At 43.3% G+C, this 24,150-nt stretch overlaps 1 protein-coding gene across 1 annotated transcript in view; it reads right to left on the minus strand.

The window, feature by feature from the left end:
- efhd1 (EF-hand domain family, member D1) overlaps positions 1 to 21,520 on the minus strand; it is a 29,043-nt gene extending 7,523 nt beyond the window's left edge. The window contains exons 1-2 of the mRNA XM_026192372.2: positions 21,144 to 21,520; positions 12,656 to 12,803 (exon numbers count right to left, since the gene is read on the minus strand). Coding sequence (XP_026048157.1) covers positions 12,656 to 12,803; positions 21,144 to 21,427 — 432 coding nt within the window. The 5' untranslated portion in view covers positions 21,428 to 21,520. The remainder of the gene's footprint in view (positions 1 to 12,655; positions 12,804 to 21,143) is intronic.
- Between the last annotated feature and the right edge of the window lie 2,630 nt (positions 21,521 to 24,150).

Consider the following 24,150-nt stretch of genomic DNA (forward strand, 5'->3'; position numbering starts at 1 on the left):
ATGACAGAGGTCAGTAATTTGCACCAGAGGTACACTTCAACTGTGAGAGACAGAATGTGAAAAAAAAAATCCATGAATTCACATGGTAGGATTTGTAAAGGATTTATTCGTAAATTAGGGTGGAAAATAAGTATTTGGTCACCTCAAACAAGGAAAATCTCTGGCTCTCACAGACCTGTAACGTCTTCTGTAAGAAGCTTTTCTGTCCCCCACTCGTTACCTGTATGAATGGCACCTGTTTGAACTCATCATCTGTATAAAAGACACCTGTCCACAGCCTCAAACAGTCAGACTCCAAACTCCGCCATGGCCAAGACCAAAGAGCTTTCGAAGGACACCAGGAAAAGTATTGTAGACCTGCACCAGACTGGGAAGAGTGAATCTACAATAGGCAAGCAGCTTGGTGTGAAAAAATCAACTGTGGGAGCAATCATCAGAAAATGGAAGACATACAAGACCACTGATAATCTCCCTCGATCTGGGGCTCCATGCAAGATCTCATCCCATGGGGTCAAAATGATCATGAGAACGGTGAGCAAAGATCCCAGAACCACACGGGGGGACCTGGTGAATGACCTGCAGAGAGCTGGGACCAAAGTAACAAAGGTCACCATCAGTAACACACTACAACGGCAGGGAATCAAATCCCGCAGTGCCAGACGTGTTCCGCTGCTGAAGCCAGTGCATGTCCAGGCCCGTCTGAAGTTTGCCAGAGAGCACATGGATGATACAGCAGAGGATTGGGAGAATGTCATGTGGTCAGATGAAACCAAAGTAGAACTTTTTGGTATAAACTCAACTCGTCGTGTTTGGAGGAAGAAGAATACTGAGTTGCATCCCAAGAACACCATACCTACTGTGAAGCATGGGGGTGGAAACATCATGCTATGGGGCTGTTTTTCTGCCAAGGGGACAGGACGACTGATCCGTGTTAAGGACAGAATGAATGGGGCCATGTATCGTGAGATTTTGAGCCAAAACCTCCTTCCATCAGTGAGAACTTTGAAGATGAAACGAGGCTGGGTCTTCCAACATGACAATGATCCAAAACACACCGCCCGGGCAACAAAGGAGTGGCTCCGTAAGAAGCATTTGAAAGTCCTGGAGTGGCCTAGCCAGTCTCCAGACCTCAACCCCATAGAAAATCTGTGGCGGGAGTTGAAAGTCCGTGTTGCTCGGTGACAGCCCCAAAACATCACTGCTCTCGAGAAGATCTGCATGGAGGAATGGGCCAAAATACCAGCTACTGTGTGTGCAAACCTGGTAAAGACCTATAGTAAACGTTTGACCTCTGTTATTGCCAACAAAGGTTATGTTACAAAGTATTGAGTTGTATTTTTGTTATTGACCAAATACTTATTTTCCACCCTGATTTACGAATAAATTCTTTACAAATCCTACCATGTGAATTCATGGATTTTTTTTTCACATTCTGTCTCTCACAGTTGAAGTGTACCTCTGGTGCAAATTACTGACCTCTGTCATCATTTTAGGTGGTGGAACTTGCACAATCGGTGGCTGACTAAATACTTTTTTGCCCCACTGTAGCAGTAGTCAAAACTAGAAGCCTAAGTGTTTTTCCACCAAGTGTCGCCTTTTCAAATTGCTGCAACTGCATCTCCCTCTGAATAATCTATGAATCTCTGAGCCTTTCTATTGATATTTGTAATATTGATATTACAAAAATCGAGGTGTAAACTGCAACTAACAACAGTGGGCATGACAGCAATTTGATGTCAATGTAAAATCAACTTTGTCATCCAGTGTCATTCACAAGGCACCTGGCAGATATAAAACTCACCCTTACCCCTGATTCTCCTACCCCTCGACCAGCTGTAACAGCTGGATGCTGCTGCCTTAGCCTGGTTCTAACAGACGTATCCCCTTGTTGACATGGGGGGGGGTCTTGACCTTATAATGTAAAGTTCCTTTAGGCGACTGTTGTTGTTGTGCTGTGGTGCTGTGTAAATAGAATGTCACATGGATTCTTATATTTAAGAATAATTTTTTTTCCTCGCCTAATTTATTTTTGGATTTTATTGCCTATAACCACTTATATGCTTCATTAGACATTGAACTCCACAACACCAGTAATCAACATTATCTGTGCAAAGACTGGTGCTTCTAAAGTGAAACACAGAAATGTTACAGTGGGTTTAATAAACTCATAATCAGGTGTTTTGCCATTTGGCATATTTTGGCGCATTTTGGCACCATCTGTAAATGTAAATGGTAAATGGCCTGTGTTTGTATAGCGCTTTACTTAGTCCCTATGGACCTCAAAGCGCTTCACACTACATTCAGTCATCCACCCATTCACAAACAAACAGAGGTGAGGCTGCCGGACACTGGCGCCACCGGGCCCTCTGACCACCACCAGTAGGCAACGGGTGAAGTGTCTTGCCCAAGGACACAACAACCAAGACTGTCGGAGCCGGGGCTCGAACAGGCAACCTTCCGATTACAAGACGAACTGCCAACTCGTGAGCCACGATCGTAAGTTGAACTTTATTTTTTTTATTTTTTTTAACACTTTCTCTTTATTGATTTTCATCTTATTTTACATACAGAACTAAAGAGGGCAAGGGAAACCAACACATTCACATATGTTCACATATTCCAAAATACACAACGCCTTGTTTTACTTACACATATTACATATTACACAGGTGCATGTTTCATTCAAACAAATTTGCAGCTGTCCCTCTGCATCACAGAGGTATCAGTTTCTAGTCTCTTGACGTATAACGATCCCATCTTTCCCAAAGTCTCTCTCCTTTCTCCTTCTGTAGCCGCAGTGAGAGGGTAATCAGTTCCATATGATGAATTGTGTTAATAATGTCTATGACCAGCTTCCGTGTGGGGGGGCTTGTCTGTAACCAACACTTAGTAATTGCCTTTTTGCATGCAACCATAATTATTTTCAGTAAGTATGAGTCTCTGTTATTTATATCCTCAGGGATATTCCCAAGGTACATGGTACTAAAGGAGAAGTCCAGTGGTACTTCCAGCACATCCATCACCATTTGTTTAATCTCCTCACAAAAGGTCTTCAGTTTAGGACATGACCAGAAGACATGGAAGCAACCTGCAGCGACCTCCCCGCACTCCCTCCAGCATGAATCTAATTAAATTCTTCCATCCAAAAATCTCGTCATGTTAAAGAATTTGTGGTAGATAACACATTCTTCCACATCCGCAACCAACCTTCCTCTGAGATAGTTATACCTGCTTCTTTTTCCCATCGATGACTGACATATCTTGTTGAGGTCTTTTTCATAGCAGTAAAACTTCTGTACATTTTGCCTATAGTACCCCTTATAATGTTCTCACCATAAGCATCCATAAATATTTGGATCACCCCACTAGCATCTGCGTCAAGCATTCTAATTTCCTTCTGGAAGAAGCTCTGAACCTGTAGGTAACGATAAAAATCTTCCCTGCCGATCTCGTAAATCTGACACGTCCTCAAAATTGATCAGCTCCCCATGCTTCACTATCTTACAGATCGCAGTGATTCCATGCCTGGACCACTCCCTGAATTTATGGTCTAACAATGCTGGAAGGAAGCGTGGGAGATACGCTGGCCATCCCAGCAACCCTATTTCCCTATTAAGACCAAAAAATTTAATTTTAAATTTAAAATTTGCATCTGATATGCCTGTGGTAAACTCTCAAGAGACCCCAGAACAGACTGTATTGGGAAATCCAACAAAGAAAGCTCAATGTCCTTCCATTTTGCCTCAAACTTAGAGTTACACCAGCACACTAGAGGTCTGATCTGGGCTGCCAGATAGTAATCCTTAAAGCACGGTAGAGCCATGCCCCCCCGCTCACCAGGCAGCTGCATTGTTGCATATTTCACTCTTGGCCTTTTATTTCCCCATATGAATCTTGAGCAATGCATATCCCACTCCCTAAATTGTTTTGCTGGAACCTCCACTGGAAGCGCTGCAAACAAATATAGCAGCTTTGGGAGGATATTTATCTTTATTAACTCTGCTGCCCAGATGGAGGTGGAGCAGACCCCACCTCTCCAGATCTTCATATATCTTCTTGTCCACCCGATTATAATTAACTTCATATAACAATGCAAGGTCTTTTGTCAGCAGGATCCCCAAATACTCCATTTGAGATTGATGCCATCCGAATCTATATCTTGCTACCAATTGTCTTGAGGGGTTAAAAAAAAGAATGTCAAGATTTGAGTTTTTTGAATGTTTAGTCTATAACCAGACAGTCTGCCATATTCTTCCAGTATTTCCATAAGCAGAGGAATTCCCTCTTCCGGGTTTCCTAGCGCTACCAGCACGTCGTCTGCATACAAGCAAATTTTATTTTCCACATTCCCCGTTGTAACCCCCGCCAATCAAGTCTCTTCTCTGATGCATTGAGCCGTTGGCTCAATGAAAAGGTTAAAGAGCAGTGGGCTCAACGGGCAGCCCTGCCTACAGCCACGTTGTAGTGTTATCCGATTTGAGAGGCTTCCATTAACTTTGATCCTCGCTGTTGGAGACATATAAATCATTCTTATACATTGGATAAACCTGTCACATAGCCCAAATCTCTTCAACACATGAAACAGAAATTCCCACCCGACCGTATCGTATGCCTTTTCCACATGAAGCCCAATGAGAACTGTTCCAGTTTTCCCTTTAAGTATCTGGTCAATAATATGAATGGCCCTTCTGATATTATCGTGTGTTTGTCTGTTACCAATGAAGCCTGTTTGATCCTCCTCTATCAGTGTGGGCATCAATGTACTCAACCTCCTAGCCAAAATTGCGGCAAATAGTTTATAGTCTATATTTAACACGCTAATAGGTCTATAACCTCTGGGGTCAGTTTTATCCTTCCCTGCTTTTGGTATGACAGAGATATACGCCTCCCGCCACGATGGTGGGAGCGCCCCCCCCACTCAGAGTGTAATTAAAAGAGGCCTTTAGTAGCGGGATTAAGGGTTCCCTCATTTGCCTATACCACTCTGGTGGAAATCCATCACATCCTGGGGCTTTAAAAGCCTTGAGTTTTGAGATCCCAATGTTAATCTCTTCTGCTGATATTTTTGACGAGTTTTTCATTCTGCTGCTTACCTATAAATGGTAGATCTAGGCTGGATAAGAAATTCTGAATCTTATGCTCATCTGCTTTATCCGGTTGTGTGTATACCTCAGCGTAATATTCTTCAAATGCTCTCTGAATTTCTTCGAGTTTATTAGTTATCTTATTTGTTTTTAAATTTCGAACTTTATGAATAGTGTTCTCCTGTTGTTGCCTCCTGAGACTCCATGATAATAGCCTAGCAGCTTTGGGTCCTGCCTCATACCACCGTTGTCTATTATATTTTAATTTTTTTTCAATTTCCTCACTTAAAATTTTGTGTATCTCCTGTTTAACCGGCCTCATCTGCTCCAATACCTGGGGGCACCTTGTAACGGTGTGCAGTTGTTCCAATTTTTCCATATTTTCCTGCAAATCTGACAGCTTTTTTGCTCCTCACCTTCTTTAGGACTGCACATTTTGCAATAATTTTACCCCTAAGCCTTAGCCGCATCCCATAAAATTGTAGGATTAACTGCTCCATTGTCATTGAGTTCTAAATATGTTTTTAACTCCTGTCCCATTTCTCTTTTAAATGAGTCATTATTTAACAGACCTGTGTTAAGCCTCCATAAGGTGTTTTTGGGGCTAGCTTTAAACCCAATCTTCATAGTTAGTCCCGAATGATCAGATAAATCTCTCTGTCCTATTATACAATCCTTCACTCTGTGGAGATCTTTACTAAAAGTAAAGAAGTAATCAATCCTCGAGTACATATCATGTCTCGCTGAATAAAATGTAAATTTGCGTTCATTTTTGTGTAAATATCTCCATATATCTATAAGCCCCAACTCAGATAACATTGTTTTTACTTGTTTCTTTAATTTAGTTCCCCTCCGGTCTCGGCTAGTTTTATCCCATTTTGGATGGAGAAGTAAATTGAAATCTCCTGCACATATACATGTACCAACACTTTCTGCGGCAATAAGACTGAATATCTCTTTAAAGAACCCTGTACTACTACTACCAGGGGGTGCATATATATTACACAGCGTGACGCCTTCCTGTTCCATTTTCCCTTTCACCAACACAAATCTTCCCTCTTTATCTTTATGTTCTCCAGTAAACTCAAAACCAACCTTGTTCGGTATCAGAATGGCCACTCCTCTTTTTTTGCCAGATCTATGTGAGGCATAATAAAAAAATTTTGAATCCCATTCTCTTCCACTTCTCATATTCTTCCTTTGATACTGTAGATGCATTTCTTGTAGAAACGCAATCTTAATGGGATTCTTTATACCATTTACATTCAAAGACAATACCTTATAATACCGCATATGTTCTATGTATTTCCAACTTATTTTCCTGCACCAACATAACAATACTCCCAGCCCTCAGAACACATAATAAACACACATGAACAAAGACAGAACTTGTCTTAACCAAATAAACCAGGTCTTCCATAAGAGAGGTTTTTTCTCTCCTCTCAGTCTGGGGGAAATGCCACAGTGTGGGGCCCCTCTCGTTTCCTATTTTAAAAGAAAAAGGGAAACCAAAAAACAAAAACAAAAAACATGTGAGTCACCTGCATCGGACCCTCACCACTCCATGATCAAAGGGGGATCGACGTGCCATATTCCATCATGGCCAGGGGAGGAGGCCATCCAGCCATATACCCCCCTGTAATGATCAGCAGCCTGGTGCACCTGTTGTTCCGTTGGTCTTATGTTCGTCTTAACAGCGAAACGGGGCCGGTGGGGCACAGGTGTTATTCCTCCGTACCGACGTTCTCCGTGCACTGGAAAACCTTCAGCTTTTCCCGTGCGCTCCTGCGTAGATCAGCTGTATTCCCGGCGCGTCGCGGCCCAACCACACTCGTCGGTAGCATACTACTGATCATCTCCGCTGTAATGCCTTTGGGCTTTCTTGTGGCCACCGTGTATCCGCGTCTTCTTAGATATTGTATAAGACCATTCCCGAGTCAAAATGAACCCGCATTTTAGCAAGCGGGGTCTGGAACCGGATGGCATTTTCTTTAAGTACTTTTTTAACCGGGCCATACTCTTTTCTCTTCATTTGTATGTTTTTGGCATAGTCGTGATCAAAGAAAATCCGTTTCTCCTTTATATATACACATGCTTCTTCCATGCAGCGCGTAGGATTTGTTCTTTAATATTGAACTTTAAGAAGCGCACCACCGTTGATCGAGGGGGCGCCCCCGGCGGCGGCTGCACTCCCAGCGCCCGGTGAGCTCTCTCTATCCCTAGGTTCTTCTCGCTGCCCAAGTCCACGCCTCCCCCAACTCCGATATCATCATGCTTTCCACATACCTTAGCATGGAGGTGCCTTCTATGTTCTCAGGGATGCCATATATCCGTATGTTATTACAGCGCAAGCGCCCCTCCAAATCCGTAGCCTTCTCTTGGAGCTGGTTATCCAGCAGCTGAACAATGGCATCCCTCACTCCAATGTCCCATTTCTCCTTCCCTACCATGTTTCTTTCCATTTCTTCCAGACGTTTCCCCACCTCCTCGATCCTGCTTGTGGCGGCGGTAACCTGTTGATTTATCTTGTGTGTTAACTCGCTCATTTGGGTTTTCATGTCCTCTTTCAAACTTGTTCTCACGAGCGATAGCTCCTTCTTCATCTCTGCCTTAAGGTCTTGCATGCCCTCCGCCACTACTTCACTCACCACCTGTCTGAAGGGGCCTAGCACTGATGTTGTGGCCTCCGCCGCCATCTTCTCGCCCTCTTGCTTGGAGCATGTTTCATTTGTCTTACTCTCAAGTCGCATTTCTAAGCTTCGGCCTGGGGCTTGTCCCTTCTTATTTTTATCTCCGCTCATTATTCTTGAGGGGAAAGTCGCTTTTAATGGACTATATTCTTGAATTGCGGATTATTTTAGCTATCGATGCAGGAGCTCCTGTTTATGCTGCTACTCTCGCCACCATGACACCGGAAGTCGTAAGTTGAACTTTCTGAGGTATTGAACAGCAAAAATAATTTAACTTTATTTACATGCCTAAAAATGATTGTTTTTTGATTTTTTTTGAAGAATTACCCACACAATCGACTACACAGCTAATCGTACTGGTGTCACTAGTCATTTCCAGACAAACCAGTCGTTTAATCTAGATATGGCGCCAGTGAGGCTGTCGCTTCCTGGGTAAGGTGTTCCGGCAGGGCATGTCCTACTGGTAGGAGAACCTGGGGTAGACCCAGAACATGCAGGTAAGATTACATCTACCAGATGGCCTGGAAACTGCTTAGTTTTATAGATAAGTGCAATTTTAGTAATGCACAGCACAATGTGCCACACCTTTCAGTTGTGCTTTATTTATTTAGATGCTCATTTGTCATATTTCAGTACCGTATTTTCACGACCATAAGACGCACTGTATTAAAAGGCACGGTCTCAGTTATGTGTGCCATTACTGTATTTAACACACACATAAGGCGCACTGGATTATAGGGCGCATACAAGTACCGTATGCGTATTTAAAAATAAAGCGGGAGCAAAACAAAGTTTGGTACTCACATTTTTATCATCAAACCCATGGAAGTCCTCATCCTCTGTGTCTGAATTGAACAGCTGCGCTAAATCTCCATCAAACATGCCAGGTTCACTTTCTTCACTGTCAGAGTCACTTTCGGTGCCGTGCGGCTCCTCGGAAATGATGCCGGCTTTTGCGAAAGCTCGAACAACAGTGCCAGCAGACATGTTAGCCCAAGCATCTACAATCCATTGGCAAATTGTGGCGTAACTCGGCCGGCGCTGCCTTCCACTCTTGGTGAAACTGTGGTCTCCATCGGTCATCCATCGCTCCCAGGCCGCTCGCAGCCTTACTTTGAACGGGCGGTTCACACCGATGTCCAGCGGTTGGAGTTCCTTTGTCAGGCCTCCTGAATGACAGCAAGCTCACAGTTCATTTGTTTCACTAGTTTTTTCACATCGGCTGTGAGATGGGCACGCATAGAGTCACAGATTAAGAGCGATGGTGATGCGTGGAAAAAAAAAAACACCTGGTCTCCTTACATACACCTCCCTCAGCCACTCTTTCATCATTTCCTCATCCATCCAGCCCTTTTCATTTGCCTTAATGATGATTCCTGCTGGAAACTTCTCTTTAGGCAAAGTCTTTCGCTTAAAAATCACCATAGGCGGCAGTTTCTGTCCATTAGCATGGCAGCCAAGCACAACAGTAAAAGAAGATTTTTCGTGCCCCGTTGTGCGTATCGCTAGCGTGCTGGTCCCCTTCTTCTCCACAGTGTGACTCACCGGGATGTCAAAAGTGAGCGGGACCTCGTCCATGTTTGTGATGTGGCTGGGCTGGATGTGTTTGTCGCCGATGTGTTTACTGCAGTAGGAGCGGAAGATGGCCAGCTTTTCCTTATAATCCGCTGGAAGTTGCTGCGCTACCGTAGTCCTGGTCCGGATGGAAAAATGGCACCGTTTCATAAAAAGTGAAAGTGAAACTGCTTTTAGCCGAATGGTGACCGTCGAAACGCTTCTCCCGCTCGTTCTTTGCTCGATGATCCACCGCTCGAGTCTTTCCTCCAACTCGGGCCACCTCGCCTTATGTCCGCGGAAACTCAGCTGCGTTTTCTTGACCTGCCGGAGCTTGTTTTCTAGCTTCCTCCATTTGCGAACCATCGATTCGTTAATCTTAAATTCTCTCGCCGCTGCTCGATTTCCATGTTCCTCCGCGTAGCTGATGGCCTTCAGTTTAAACTGTGCTTCGTAAGCGTGTCTCTTTGCCATTTTCAGGGTTGCGCCCACACTTCACCCTTTAGCGTTCTCATGGTGTTCTCTACTACGTCCTCCTTACAACACACAGGGCGCACTGCGCTATAGGGCGCGCCGTACTTTTTGAAGAAAATCTAAGACTTTTAAGTGCGCCTTATGGTCGTGAAAATACGGTAATATGTGAACATCTTTTGTAATAACATGTTTTCATAAATTAAAAATCAGTTTAAGTGTTTTTCTTCATTGTTGTTGTTAAAATTTTAATCATTAGAGAAAAAAATTACCCATAATCATCTCACAGATGTATCTACAGCTACCTTTAGTACCATTGATATTTAGACTCTTTTTCTCCAATCGATCTTTCTGAGTTAACTTCAATAATTACTTCCACCAAACCATCAACGTGTCTTATAGACCCCATTCCTACAAAACTGCTCAAAGAAGTCCTGCCATTAATTAATGCTTCAATCTCTAATAATCAGCTATGTACCACAGGCCTTCAGGCCGGCAGTAGTTAAACCCTTACTTAAAAAGCCATCCCTAGACCCAACTGTCTTAGCTAATTATAGGCCCGTCTCTAGCCTTCCTTTCATATCAAAAATTCTTGAAAGAGTAGTTGTCAAACAGCTAACAGATCATCTGCAGAGGAATGGTTTATTTGAAGAGTTTCAGTCAGGTTTCAGAGCTCATCACAGCACAGAAACAGCTTTAGTGAAGGTTACAAATGATCTTCTTATGGCCTCTGACAGTGGACTCATCTCTGTGCTTGTCCTGCTAGACCTCAGTGCAGCGTTAAATACTGTTGACCATAATATTCTATTAGAGCGATTAGAACATGCTGTAGGTATTACAGGTACTGTGCTGCAGTGGTTTGTATCATATCTACATAATAGACCCCAATTTGTACATGTAAATGGAGAGTCCTCTTCACACACTGAGGTTAATTATGGTGTTCCACAGGGTTCAGTGCTAGGACCAATTCTGTTTACATTATACAAGCTTCCCTTAGGCAGTATCATCAGAAGACATAGTATACATTTTCACTGCTATGCTGATGACACCCAGCTCTATCTGTCCATGAAGTAAGATAACACACACCAATTAGTTAAATTGCAGGAATGTCTTAAAGACATAAAGACCTGGATGGCCGCTAACTTTTTGCTTCTTAATTCAAATAAAACTGAGATTATTGTACTCGGCCCTGAAAATCTTAGAAATATGGTCTCTAACCAGATTCTTACTCTGGATGGCATTACCTTGGCCTCCAGTAACGCTGTGAGGAACCTTGGAGTCATTTTTGACCAGGACATGTCCTTCAATGGACATATTAAACAAATATGTAGGACTGCTTTCTTCCATTTGCGCAACATCTCTATAAGTAGAAATATCCTATCTCAGAATGACGCTGACGAACTAGGTAATGCATTTAGTACTTCTAGGCTGGACTACTGTAATTCATTATTATCAGGATGTCCAAAAAACTCACTGAAAAGCCTTCAGTTAATCCAAAATGCTGCAGCAAGAGTGCTGACAGGGACTAGAAAGAGAGAGCATATTTCTCCTCTACTGGCTTCCCTTCATTGGCTTCCTATTAAATCCAGAATTGAATTCAAAATCCTGCTCCTCACATACAAGGTCTTAAATAATCAGGCCCCATCTTATCTTAATGACCTTGTAGTACCATATCACCCTATTAGAGCACTTCGCTCTCACACTGCAGGCTTACTTGTTGTTCCTAGAGTATTTAAAAGTAGAATGGGAGGCAGAGCCTTCAGTTTTCAGGCCCCTCTTCTGTGGAACCAGCTTCCAGTTTGGATTCGGGAGACAGACACTATCTCTACTTTTAAGATTAAGCTTAAATCTTTCCTTTTTGGTAAAGCAAAAAGGGCTGGACCAGGTGACCTTGAATCCTCCCTTAGTTATGCTGCAATAGGCGTAGGCTGCTGGGGGACTCCCCATGATGCATTGAGTTTTTCCTTTCCAGTCTCCTTTCTCACTCACTATGTGTTAATAGACCTCTGCATTGAATGAAACTTGTTATTAATCTCTGTTTCTCTTCCACAGCATGTCTTCTATCCTGTCTTCCTTCTCTCACCCCTACCGGTCGCAGCAGATGGTCCGCCCCTCCCTGAGCCTGGTTCTGCCGGAGGTTTCTTCCTGTTAAAAGGGAGTTTTTCCTTCCCACTGTGGCCAAAGTGCTTGCTCATAGGGGGTCATTTGATTGTTTGGTTTCCTCTGTATGTATTATTGTAGGGTCTACCTTACAATATGAAGCGCCTTGAGGAGACTGTTGTTGTGATTTGGCGCTATATAAATAAAATTGAATTGAGTATAAGGTGCAATGTTCATAATGCACGATACGAGGTATCACACACTTAAGAAGAATTTGATTAACGATTTTAAATGCCTTTGCTATTAGTTTTTGGCATTGTCCATTAAAATCTGAGTGTTTCTTAGTTTTAAACTACTTTTAAACTTTTCCCCCCCTTGTTTATTCTACTAAGAAATTAGTAGAAAAAAAAGAAATTCCTAGTTAAATGGTAAATGGCCTGTATTTATATAGCGCTTTACTAGTCCCTAAGGACCCCAAAGCGCTTTACATATCCAGTCATCCACCCATTCACACACTGGTGATGACAAGCTACATTGTAGCCACAGCCACCCTGGGGCGCACTGACAGAGGCGAGGCTGCCGGACACTGGCGCCACCGGGCCCTCTGACCACCACCAGTAGGCAACGGGTGAAGTGTCTTGCCCAAGGACACAACAACCAAGACTAGTTGCTACATCTCTTTGTGATGGGTCAGCTTTTCTATCTGAAATGTGGCTGTTTGGAGCAATTCCCAAAGTGTTTGCACTACTTCCTCACCTCCCTGAAGCTTAGTTTGCCATCAAAGTCTTCATCCACTTCTTTGATCATATTTTTCAGGCCCAGGTGAGTCTGTGGAGCTCCCAGCTTCTCCATCATCAGCTTTAGCTCCATCAGGTCGATGAAGCCATCTTTCCCAGTGTCATACCTACAAGCCATGAAACCCACACAATGTCAGATTCAGTCAGCTGGGAGTATGAAGGCACCACATTTAATTCACACAGTCATTATGTTTCCATATGTAAAAATGTTCAATGCAATCAGCTTAAAACATATCTGCACCTAACGTTTAACAATTTTTGAAAAGGAAAATTAAAAAGAAAATCCTCAAAGTCAGTCAACTAGTAACAGCACTGGTGAATAAAAGCAGCAGTATGTTAGGGATGCACCAACCACAGATTTTATAAAGCTGTGAATATATTTTTGATCTCTTTAATCCAGTGTTTACTTTGTTATGTGACAGCAGTCTCATTCTCATTGTAAAGAATACAGCTTAAAAATTGTTTAAAAATAAACATTTAACAAGCTACTGTAATGGTACTTGAAAAACACCTGCCTATAATTTCTTCATCTATGCTCAATCCTCCAGGTAAGGAAATCCCAAAAAGTTGATTCCGTTGATTCTACGCTACATCCAGATGAACAAAATCAACTTTTTGGGGCCTACCTATAATATACTTACCTCTAAATAGCAATTTTTCAGCCTTATTGACCACAAGTCACATTTGTACCACAGCCAGTTTAGAGTCACAAGTGCATGTCTTCAGAGTTTGAGAGGTAGCCGGTGTACCTGAAGCAAACCCATGCAGGTACAGGAGCCTCAGCTTTAGTTCAAACCAGGATGGCATTTCTAACATCTGCATCACCATGCTGCCTAGCACCAAGAGCTTCTCCAGATGCTGCTCTGCTCATACAGTGCATCATCAGCAGTAGCTCTGTTTGGGATTGAGGCCATCTGATCCAAGACAATATCAACAGTTAATTATTCTAAAAATGCCGTATCCATTCTACCACTGGTGCTGCAAGCTAAAGTGCAAGCTTGAAGGATAAAAAGGAGCAATGTCCTTACACTTTCTCAAAAGCGTATCCTTACATTGGCATCTGTGTAAATCTGTAGAAAAATCTGCATCTGTAAAATGTATGAGACAAACTTAATATGAATTATATAAAATTTCAGGTTTCTAATGTTATCACTTTTCTTGAATGACAGTGTGTAAAATCTCCCTGTTACATCTGTTACATCAGTAGATTACAGTTAACTGAGTTCTGTTATCTTACCCTTCCTAATTCAAGTGTATGAACCAAGCTGCAGTGGCTGCTATGGGACAAATGTGTTTTAGTCATGAGAGACCAGTAATATTAAATTATTTGAATTAATATCAATGCTTAGCAATAAATCCAGATAAAACTAATATGTGCCAGTTAAATATTTTTGCATTATTTTAGGTTTTTTGAGTCACCTCAAAAACTCTGGCTGCTGTTCATCTGTAGTGAGTGTAGCCTGTTTACTTTAGCTATCAATATGCCAGGTATCCAGGGTTTTTGTTTTTTAACTCTGGAAGAGGCTGTAAAACTAAGAATCGATGAATCAGTGAAGATTACTTCTGTCTGATGAAAGTGATAGTGACGGTTGGTTGCTGAGGATATCTTGAATTTTTCTGTCTGTTGGCCAGCATTAATGGAACTGAAGTGCATTGAACATTGATAGACTCACACAGTATGACAATGTAATTAAACTGTTTGTCAGAGAAAAAGTGTGACTTTTAGGACACTTTACCTTAACATCAGCTGCATAAGCTGCTAGCTTATACAAGCGGTTGTTGAAAATTGAAAATTAATCTTCATGTATTTTTGGGACACTGCAACCGTTTCTGCTTGTGAGCATTGGTTGCACAATTGCAAGCCTCTGGAGGATCCTACACCTTGAGGTTCATGGGACTCCAAAAGGCACTAGCAGCTTTAAATATCTGTTTGCTGCTTTGTAATGACATTTTAACAGCTGCTCTCTTAATCTGATGAATTTGTCTGGCAAAAACCTTCCTCATTATGCCTTTATCTATGCAAACTCATCTGTGCTCTGAATCAGCCACAAATTTCTTCACAGTAAGATGATCATGCTTACATTTTTGTGAAATATCTCATGTTTTCATACCTTCTCCAAGGCATTGCACTATTTGACACTTTTCTGGAACAGACAGGTTCTTTTTCTATTCCCATATTTTTTTAAACCTGTGGCATGCTTAATAACGTGAAACATCTTAACAGCTTAATAATGTGATTTTTTCCTTTAATTGGGCTCACATGACAAACTAATTATGGCAGGTGTCTGAGATTGATATCAGTGATTCAAGGAGCCCTGTGTGTATACACAATATGAGTTTAACTGAAAACAAAAAATGTAAAGTTTATATAAAGTTTATAACACTAAAATCCTATTTGCATAATAATTTGGTAAAATAAATGGTAAATGGCCTGTATTTGTATAGCGCTTTACTTAGCCCCTAAGGACCCCAAATTATTTGAGGGGTGGTGGCTTCGCTGGATCCACTGTCCAGCCGCCGTGTGATGACCCTCCTCCCGGATCCCCCCAACCAAGGAAATTACACCACTTTCAAGGCACTGCTACTGCAGTGCTACTTCCTCTCCGATGCAGAGGGCTGAGAAACTCCTCTCTCTCTCTGGCCTGGGTGATGGCACTTCTCTCGAGCTCATGGAGAGCATTCTGTCCTTGCTAGAAACGGATGACGGCGGATTCCTCTTCACTCATCTCTTCCTCTGACAGTTGCCAGCTCCAGTGCCAACTCCCCGCTGCTGGCCACGGATTACCGCTCACTCGCAGAAGAAGGGGATCACATTCTCCAGGCTAATAGGAGCTTTGGCATCCAGGCGATAGTCCCCAACTCACCGACGGCATCTCCGTGCCCCCACTGATTCTCCTGGGGGCCCCCGACTCATCGATGGTGGCTGGGATCGAGGCATGGCGGCACCACGGAAAAGGACTGTATTTTTACCAGCGTTTTGGTGCTGCAGCACAGCGCTGTCTGCCACCTTGCAGTTTTAATGCCCAGGGAAACAAAGGAATAAGGAAAGGCTGCCCGACTCACACTCGGGAGATGTTTTCTGGTCGACTCCGGCTCCCAGAAGAGCCTCGGGAATTCCCGTGTCGTCTTTGCATACCTTTTTGTATGTTATTTAATTTTAAATAAAACAAATTAAGATTTCCCGCATACCACTACAGGTAGCCCAAGTACAACGAGTGATACGCGTACCAAAGTTTGAGAACCACTGGCCTAGGCTATAAGAATATTGCCAACCCCCTGAAACTGAGCTGCAGCACAGTGGCCAAGAACTCGCCATGGTTAACCAAAGAAGTTGAGTGCACGTGCTCAATGTCATATCCAGAGGTAGTCTTTTGAAAATAGATGTATGAGTGCTGCCAGCATTGCTGCAGAGGTTGAAGGCATGGAGGGTCAGCCTGTCAGTGCTCAGACCATATGCTGCACACTGCATCAAAGCGCTGTCGTCCCAGAAGGTAGCCTCTTCTAAAGCTAATGCACTAAAGCCCGCGAACAGTTTGCTTGAGACAAGCAGACTAAGGACATGGATTACCTGTGTTCTGATGAGACCAAGACAAACGTATTTGGTTCAGATGGTGTCAAGGATGTGTGGCGGCAACCAGGTGAGGAGTACAAAGACAAGTGTGTCTTGCCTACAGTCAAGCATAGTGGTGGGATGTCATTGTTTGGGGCTGCATGAGTGCTGCCGGCACTTGGGACCTACAGTTAATTGAGGGAACCATGAATGCCAACATGTACTGTGACATACTGAAGCAGAGCATGATCCCCTCCCCTCAGAAACTGAGCCACAGGGCAGTATTCCAATATGATAACAACCCCAAACACACCTTCAAAAAGACCAGTTCCTTACTAAATAAACTTCGGGTAAAGGTACTTGACTGGCCAAGCATGTCTCCATACTTAAACCCTACTGAGCATCTGTGCGGTATCCTCAAATGGAAGGTAGAGGAGTGCAAGGTCTCTAACCATCCACTAGCTCCATCATGTCAACATGGAGGAGTGAAAGAGGATTCCAGTGGCAACCTGTGAAGCTCTAGTGAACTCCATGCCCAACAGAGTTAAGGCAGTGTTAGAAAATATTGGTGAACACACAAAATATTGATACTTTGATACAGTTTGGACATTTTCATTTAGGGGTGTACTCACTTTTGTTGCCAGTGGTTTAGACATTAATAGCTGTATGTTGAGTTATTTTAAGGTGATATCAAATTTACACTGTTATACAAGCTGTACACTGACTACTTTACATTGTATCAAAGTGTCATATATTCAATGTTGTCCCATGAAAAGATATAGTAAAATATTTACAAAAATGTGAGGGGTGTACTCACTTTTGTGAGATACTGTAGGTTCTTGCTCTCACCATAGCAATGATGCTGGCAGTTCAAAACTTGGAGTATCCCTTACACTTGTATGGAGGAAGAAAAATCACATGAATAACAGCCATACACCGCTCCACTGTGGCGTGCAGAAAACATCTCAGGTGGGATCTGCTTGTCATGCCAGTAATGTTGGAAACCACCAGGTTTATCAATGTTAAATTTTTTCCCCATTAGAGAAAACATATCTGGTCGGGTGTTTCGGGAGTGTGCTGACCAGCTTGCAGGCATCTTCATGGACATCCTAAATACATCACTGGACTCAGCTGTGGTACCTGCATGCCTTAAAACCATGAAAATCATCCCCGACTACCGGCCGATGGCACTTACGCCTATCATCACAAAGTGCTTTGAGAGGCTGGTATTGAGGCACATGAAAATTCAGCTTCCACCGAATCTGTACCCGCTACAGTTTGCTTACTGCCCAAACCGCTCCATATATGATGCCATCTCGTCTGCTCTTCACCTTTCTCTCTCCCATCTCGACAAAAAGGACAGTTATGTCAGAATGCTGTTTATTGACTTCAGCTCAACATTCAACACAGTCATTCCCCAGAAGCAGTGTTGGGAAGGTTACTTTTAAAATGTATTCCACTACAGATTACAGAATACATGCCGCAAAATGTATTTTGTAACGTATTCTGTTACGTAATGTATTCTGAATACTTTGGATTACTTAATATATTATCAAGCTTTTTACAACTACATGAATGTACTATTGCTTTGTGATTTATTACTATTACTGAAGGATACTCGCCATACCAATACCAGCTAGATTAAATCTTAATATAAATGAGTAACAGTAGGGTGGACATTAGGTAAGGCTGCACTTTTTGCAGTGATCTCGTACAGAAAACTATTCCACACGTATATAAAACAGGTCCGCAGCTCCAAACCTTAGTAAAGACCTCTGGCTAATATGTCGGGTTCCATGTCGGCTCATAGCTGAAAAGTAGCTTTACTTTGTTGTCTGGCTCAACTTTGCTAGCGAGAGACAGAGAGCGGCATTGAAAGGCTGCTCCAATGGAACTTATTGTTTCAGAGGAAAACACAAACACAGTGTACAGTCGAGTCTTAATAGCTTACTTGCAACTGGGCTCATCAGGCACTCTTTTTGGCTGCAGTGGCTGTTATTATATTTACATGCTTCCCTCTCCTGTTTCTGGTCAGTGACAACTTGTACTCATTTCGACTCTCCTTTTTCTCCCTCCCTCGCGCTCACAGACACATAACAGGTATGGCAGTCCATTCTCTCTGCAGCAGGGACTACTACACTGCCCACGAGGCTACATTTTTTAGGGCTATGCCTGTAACACTCTGCCTATTGCCTTCATATTAAATAATTTTTCAAATTAATAAAAATATTTATTTATTTTATTTTAAAAATATTTCTTCACGTCATTTATGTGGGCCGCAGTAGAGGTGACGTGGGTCGCGAGATTGAGACACAGGCATTAGAGCCTCTTAATGCGTGTTTTGTTTGGGTTTCCATCGGCGGTGAATTACCAAAAATAGAGAGGGGACAGCCTAACATATGAAACAGGAAAGACCGCCGTGTAATCCATTTATTTCAACAAAGTAACTGTATTCTGAATACTACCCTTTTAAACTGTAACTGTACCAGAATACAGTTACTCATATTTTGTATTTTAAATACGTAACACCGGTACATGTATTCCGTTACTCCCCAACATTGCCCAGAAGCTGGTAAAGAAGTTGGACCTACTAGGAATAAACACCACTCTCTGCAATTGGATCTTGGACTTCCTAACTGACAGGCCACTGAAGAAGGCCAGTCTCCCTGATCTCACATCATTTTACCAGGAAACCATTGAGAAACCATCTGCTGCTACATCACTATCTGGTACGGGAACTGCACCCTCACTGAAAAGCAGTCTCTGCAGCGGATAGTGAGGACAGCAGAGAGGATCACTGGAGGCCCTCTCCCACCCAACTCTACGACAAACACATCATCCGACGTGCGAACAGCATAGAAAGGGACACTTTCCACCCCCTCACATGTTCTCCCTCTTTCCATCTGACAGACAGTTTCGCAGCATTTAAACCATAACGACCAGACACTGCAAGAGCATCTTCCCCCAAGCAGTCAGAGCCCTCAACTCACTACCACCAAAGGACTGATATACACATACACCTTTACAAAAACCTTAAAATACTCACCAAAAGACTCACAAATCCACTATAAACTGGACCTGGGAACAATATGCTTATTTGCACACTCAGTCACATAGTTACTGAACACACATCTAAATTATACTATATTTGCACATTTTGCATTGTCTATGCATTGTCTACAATATCCTGAAAATAACTTGAACCTGGTATTCAATACTTATTGCACAACCCACTTTGTCTTGTCTTTGTTTATTGTACAGTAAGTACTGTATAGTTATCACGGTCAGATTTTGCCCATTCCTTTGTTCTTTAAATGTGAAGTGGTGTCGGAATTTTAAAGTAAGAAATGCATTCCTGCCCGTGCACTGATAGCTCTGTTGTGCTGGCTCTGGGTCCATTGTGTAACTGATACCACCAACATTAACAGAACGCTTACATTAGTGCCTCTTATTGCGTGTTTTGTTTGGGTTTTCAGCAATGCATGGAATTACAAAAATTAGAGAGGGGATAAAGAGGCGATAACCTAACATATGAAACAGGAAAAGACCCCTGTGTATTCAGTTTATTTCAACATAGTAACTGTATTCCGTTACAGTTACCACTTAAATACAATTTAAGCGGTAAATGTAACAGAATACAGTTACTCATATTTTGTATTTTAAATACGTAACACCGGTACATGTATTCTATTACTCCCCAACACTGACCATAAAAAATATGATTTCTTTGCCATTTTTCAAATGGTCTTAAACCTTTGATCGGGACTGTACATGTAGTTAGTGGGGTTATATTAATTGGTGGTTCTGCCTCTTTGTGTTAAGAATAAGACAGACTGACAACCTGTCTAGGACAATTCATGCCTCTTGCCCTATAGCAGTTGGCTCATGACCCTGAACTGGGAGAAAATATATGGATAAACCACTAAATGACTATAGTCACAACCACTAAATGCAAACTGCCTTGTCAGTCATGGGTCATTTGTAATGTAAGTGTGAGGCTTCATAGACAGATCCACTCCTTTATTGTTTTCAAAACATAATGACACTGCAGAAATACCAACTTCTAAACTTTAGAACAACAGTTTACAAACTAATAGGTGACAATTATTGTCATTTGCCATCTATGGGGAACAAAGGAGAAAAGTAGCATGAGCAGAATGAATCGCATTTTTAATATAAAATAAACAAGACTCTACAGACAATACTGCACGAACCTTTAGTTTATTTAATATACTTTGATCATTTGTTATTGAAGAAGAATGAGACAGTTACACCAATTTTAGGTGCTGCCCTATATGATTATCAGGGCACAAATTAATAAAGTAACCCAAAGAAACCGGGGGGAAACAACCGAATCCACCCCCAGGCTAGGGGTAGGCCAGGCTAGATTCATAAAAACAGGTAAAATACGTTTTTTAATAGGAGTTAAATTATACAGGATGATAACACACAGCGAGCCATCTGTGTCATTTTAAGATGTCAAAAAATCCGAAGGGTCCACACACTAAATGATCCCCTGTCATTTTGTCTAATTCGGGCTTTTAGCTCCATTGCGTTAATTTTTCTGGCATACTGTGTTTGTGCCTAAAGCGCATTGTTTATTTATGTCATCTTTGGAGATGTTCGGCGTCAGTGTGTCGTCTCCCGAGGGAGCGGCACTGACCTTAAGAAGTCCTCCATCTGAGCACGATACATCACTACAAAGACACCGGTTTAACGTGCAGAGTGTTTGCACAGAGGCGCTAAATCAGTCGACACGATGACAGCCAGCCTGCACCTTGGCTAATCTCATGATCCAGCCGTGCACGCTCGTTCGCCCCCATTCTCTGCGACTGAGAACAACAGCCGTGACTGCCATGTTTAAAGAGACAAAACAAACAATTTGTTGCAGTCTTACCGCTTGAACATTCCCTCCATATCCTTAATCTGCTTGCGGGAGAACTCTTTGAACTCGGTGTAAGGGTTGAAGACCCGGGTCGCTCGTGGTGCAGCGTTGCCCTCGTTGATGTCCAGCCTACGCGTCAGTTTGGCGGATAGCTCGGATGATGAATCTCCACAGGCAGCATCTGACCCCTGCGGTTTGGGTCGGACAGGGCTCTGTTCGGGCTCGGGCCTCGGTACGGCTTCCTGTGTAGCAGAAAGCCGCGATTGCAGCTTTCGTGCGAGCTCTTCAGATGCCATGACGAGGATGGAACCCTACTTTGTGAGGCTGTCAGAGAGGATGGAGCGCGAGTGCTACCACCGTTAAAGTGCGTGCACCCGTTAACGAGATACACAAAAGTGTTTCCGGTTGAACTTCAGAATAATTTTTTCTGCGTTTGTACATGTTTGCAAAATGAGCCGATTACTCGCTCCCTAAATGAATGCTAGCAAATGTCTAGGCTGGCTGCTATGTCTTGCTTTAGCAAACACAAGGAGACAACTCAAAATTATGCTGGTTTAAACTGAAGTAATTCAGAAGACGCTAATATCCGGGAAAGCCGCTTTATTGTTTAAGTGCGTGGGCAACGTTAGGTGAACAGTTTCCCGTTATGTCTGATCTAGACTTCTGGGGGAGCCTTTGTACAGTCTTCTCTACGTCGCTGCCCACCAGAGGCGGTCCTAGCCTGTTTGGTGCCCTGGGCTAATGCGCCGTCTCGACGGGGGCACATTGCCAACTGTGACTTGTGAAAATAATCTGTTTATATTTGTTATTAAACTTAGTTATGTTTGGTTAATGTTTTATATGGAATCATACCTATGTGACAAATACATAATACTACATAATACTTTGAACTTGTGTTACTCTCACCTTGATTAACAACACTAAAGACAATGCATCATTAGAATACAAAGAGACTGCACCAATCACTGACAGAAACCTTTCCTCTAGTCATGCAATTTATTGTTCACAAATTTGCAAAGTTATGTGTTGATGTACTTTTTCTTAACTTCATCTGCACAATTGTTACACTAGTTCCAGTGGCTGTAATGCTATGATATATTTTATTAGTCCTTACTATCAGCTTGCTAAACATAGGGATACCTCACAGGTCCTGATGATTTGGTCTTGTTGAACAAGTTATGAATATTGTAGGGCATTTGTTTGCTTTTTAAAAAAAAAATTATTTGTACAGTTCTGAGGTAAAATGAGTATTTAAATATAAGAATGTTTAGTTTAATAAAAAGGTGATTTAATGGTTTACTTGAAGGGGATTTCTGATTCCTATTGCTCTTTTTTCCAGAATATATATGTCGCGACTGGGGCAGCAGTCGTGCGGAGGTGAGAAGGAGGATCCAAATAGCAGACTGGTGCAAGACCAGGACCAGGACCAAAAACGGAGGCCCCAGAGTCCCAAACAAAACGTCCACAACATACACTCAGGTGGCCGGCTCGGGGGCCGATAGCACAGAAGGCCAGGATGAGACAGTCCAGAGGGCCAGCCGTGAAGAAGTCATGGTGGCGCCCAAACAGTTCAGGAGGCCAGCCACGCGGGAGGCGGTGGCGGCACGCAAACAGTTTAGGAGGCCGGCCACGCGGAAGGCGGTGGCGGCAACAGAAGTCCGGAGGCCGGCCACGCGGAAGGCACGGACCAGATGGCGGCATGCCAGCGGCAGTACCAGGCGAGGATGAGGAGGAGGATGAGGCTGAAGCTGCATCTGAGGCTGAAGCCGGACCAGGTGAAGCTGCAGACGAGGCCGAAGTTGACGCTGAAGCTGCAGGCGGGGATGACGCTGATGATGATACTGCTGCCGGCGAGGATGATGCTGATGATGATGCTGCTTCCGGCGAGGAAGATGCTGATGATGATGCTGCTGATGCTGCTGCTTCCGGCGAGGAAGATGCTGATGATGATGCTGCTGCAGGCGAGGATGATGTGGATGAGGGTGATTTTTCTTTCTTTTTCTTGCTTTTTCTCTCTTTTTTTTTTGCCTGTCCCGTTTGGCTCTTTTGCCATCAGAATTATTGTCTAAAGGCAAAGAAAGATGCCCAACGGATTTACTTTACCAAATGGACCATCCCAGCCTTGCCGTAATGGTCTATTTGATTCACCTTTTATTGTTTATTTTATTTTTTATTTTCATTTGCTAGATACGGGACAGACTTGAATGAGGAAAAGAAAAGGGAGAAAGAAAGAGGGAAAAAAAACAGCAGAGAAGAGGGACGGGGATAAAGGGCAAAAAACAAAAACCAACAAAATAAGCAGACAAAAATACATATATCAATCACCTGGATCACCTGTTGAGAAAGAAAAAAGAAAACAAGCATTTAACAAGGGATAAACAACATCATGCTGATCTATGGGAATATAACAGTAAATACTAAGTGTTAAACATTATTGTGCAGCACGTAAGATCGACAGCGCACAGTGTGCTTTAAGGTAGGAGCTAAAAAGGGTGTAGTTTGTGTGTGTGAGCACCCGTGTGTACACCTGTGAGGGATGAGGCTGATGCTGACGCTGTGGATGAGGCTGCAGGCGTGGATGAGGCTGACGCTGCAGGCTGGGGGGATTGAGGAGCCTGTCCAGCCACCACATGCGCTGCAGGCGGCGATGAGGCTGACGCTGCAGGCGTGGATGTGGATGAAGGCGCGGAGGCTGGACCAGACGAGGATGAAGGCACGGAGGCTGGACCAGGCGTGCGAGCCGCCGGTGGTGGCGCTGCAGGCAACAGCGTGGGAGCCGCAGGTGGTGGCGCTGCAGGCGACGGCGTGGGAGCCGCAGGTGGTGGCTGGACGGGCTCCTCGGCCCCCCCAGCAAAAGCAGCAGGCTGAGGCAGTTCCTCGGACCCCTCAGAGAAAACAGTCACAGAACCAGCAGGCACGTGGGCCTCTGGTACACACGAAACAAAACCAGCAGGCTTGTGGGTCTCTGGCACACACAGAGCAAAACCAGTAGGCACGTGGGCCCCTGGCACACATAAGG

The sequence above is a fragment of the Astatotilapia calliptera genome, chromosome 14 (genome assembly GCF_964374335.1).
Source record: "Astatotilapia calliptera chromosome 14, fAstCal68.1, whole genome shotgun sequence".
Lineage (NCBI taxonomy): Eukaryota > Metazoa > Chordata > Actinopteri > Cichliformes > Cichlidae > Astatotilapia > Astatotilapia calliptera.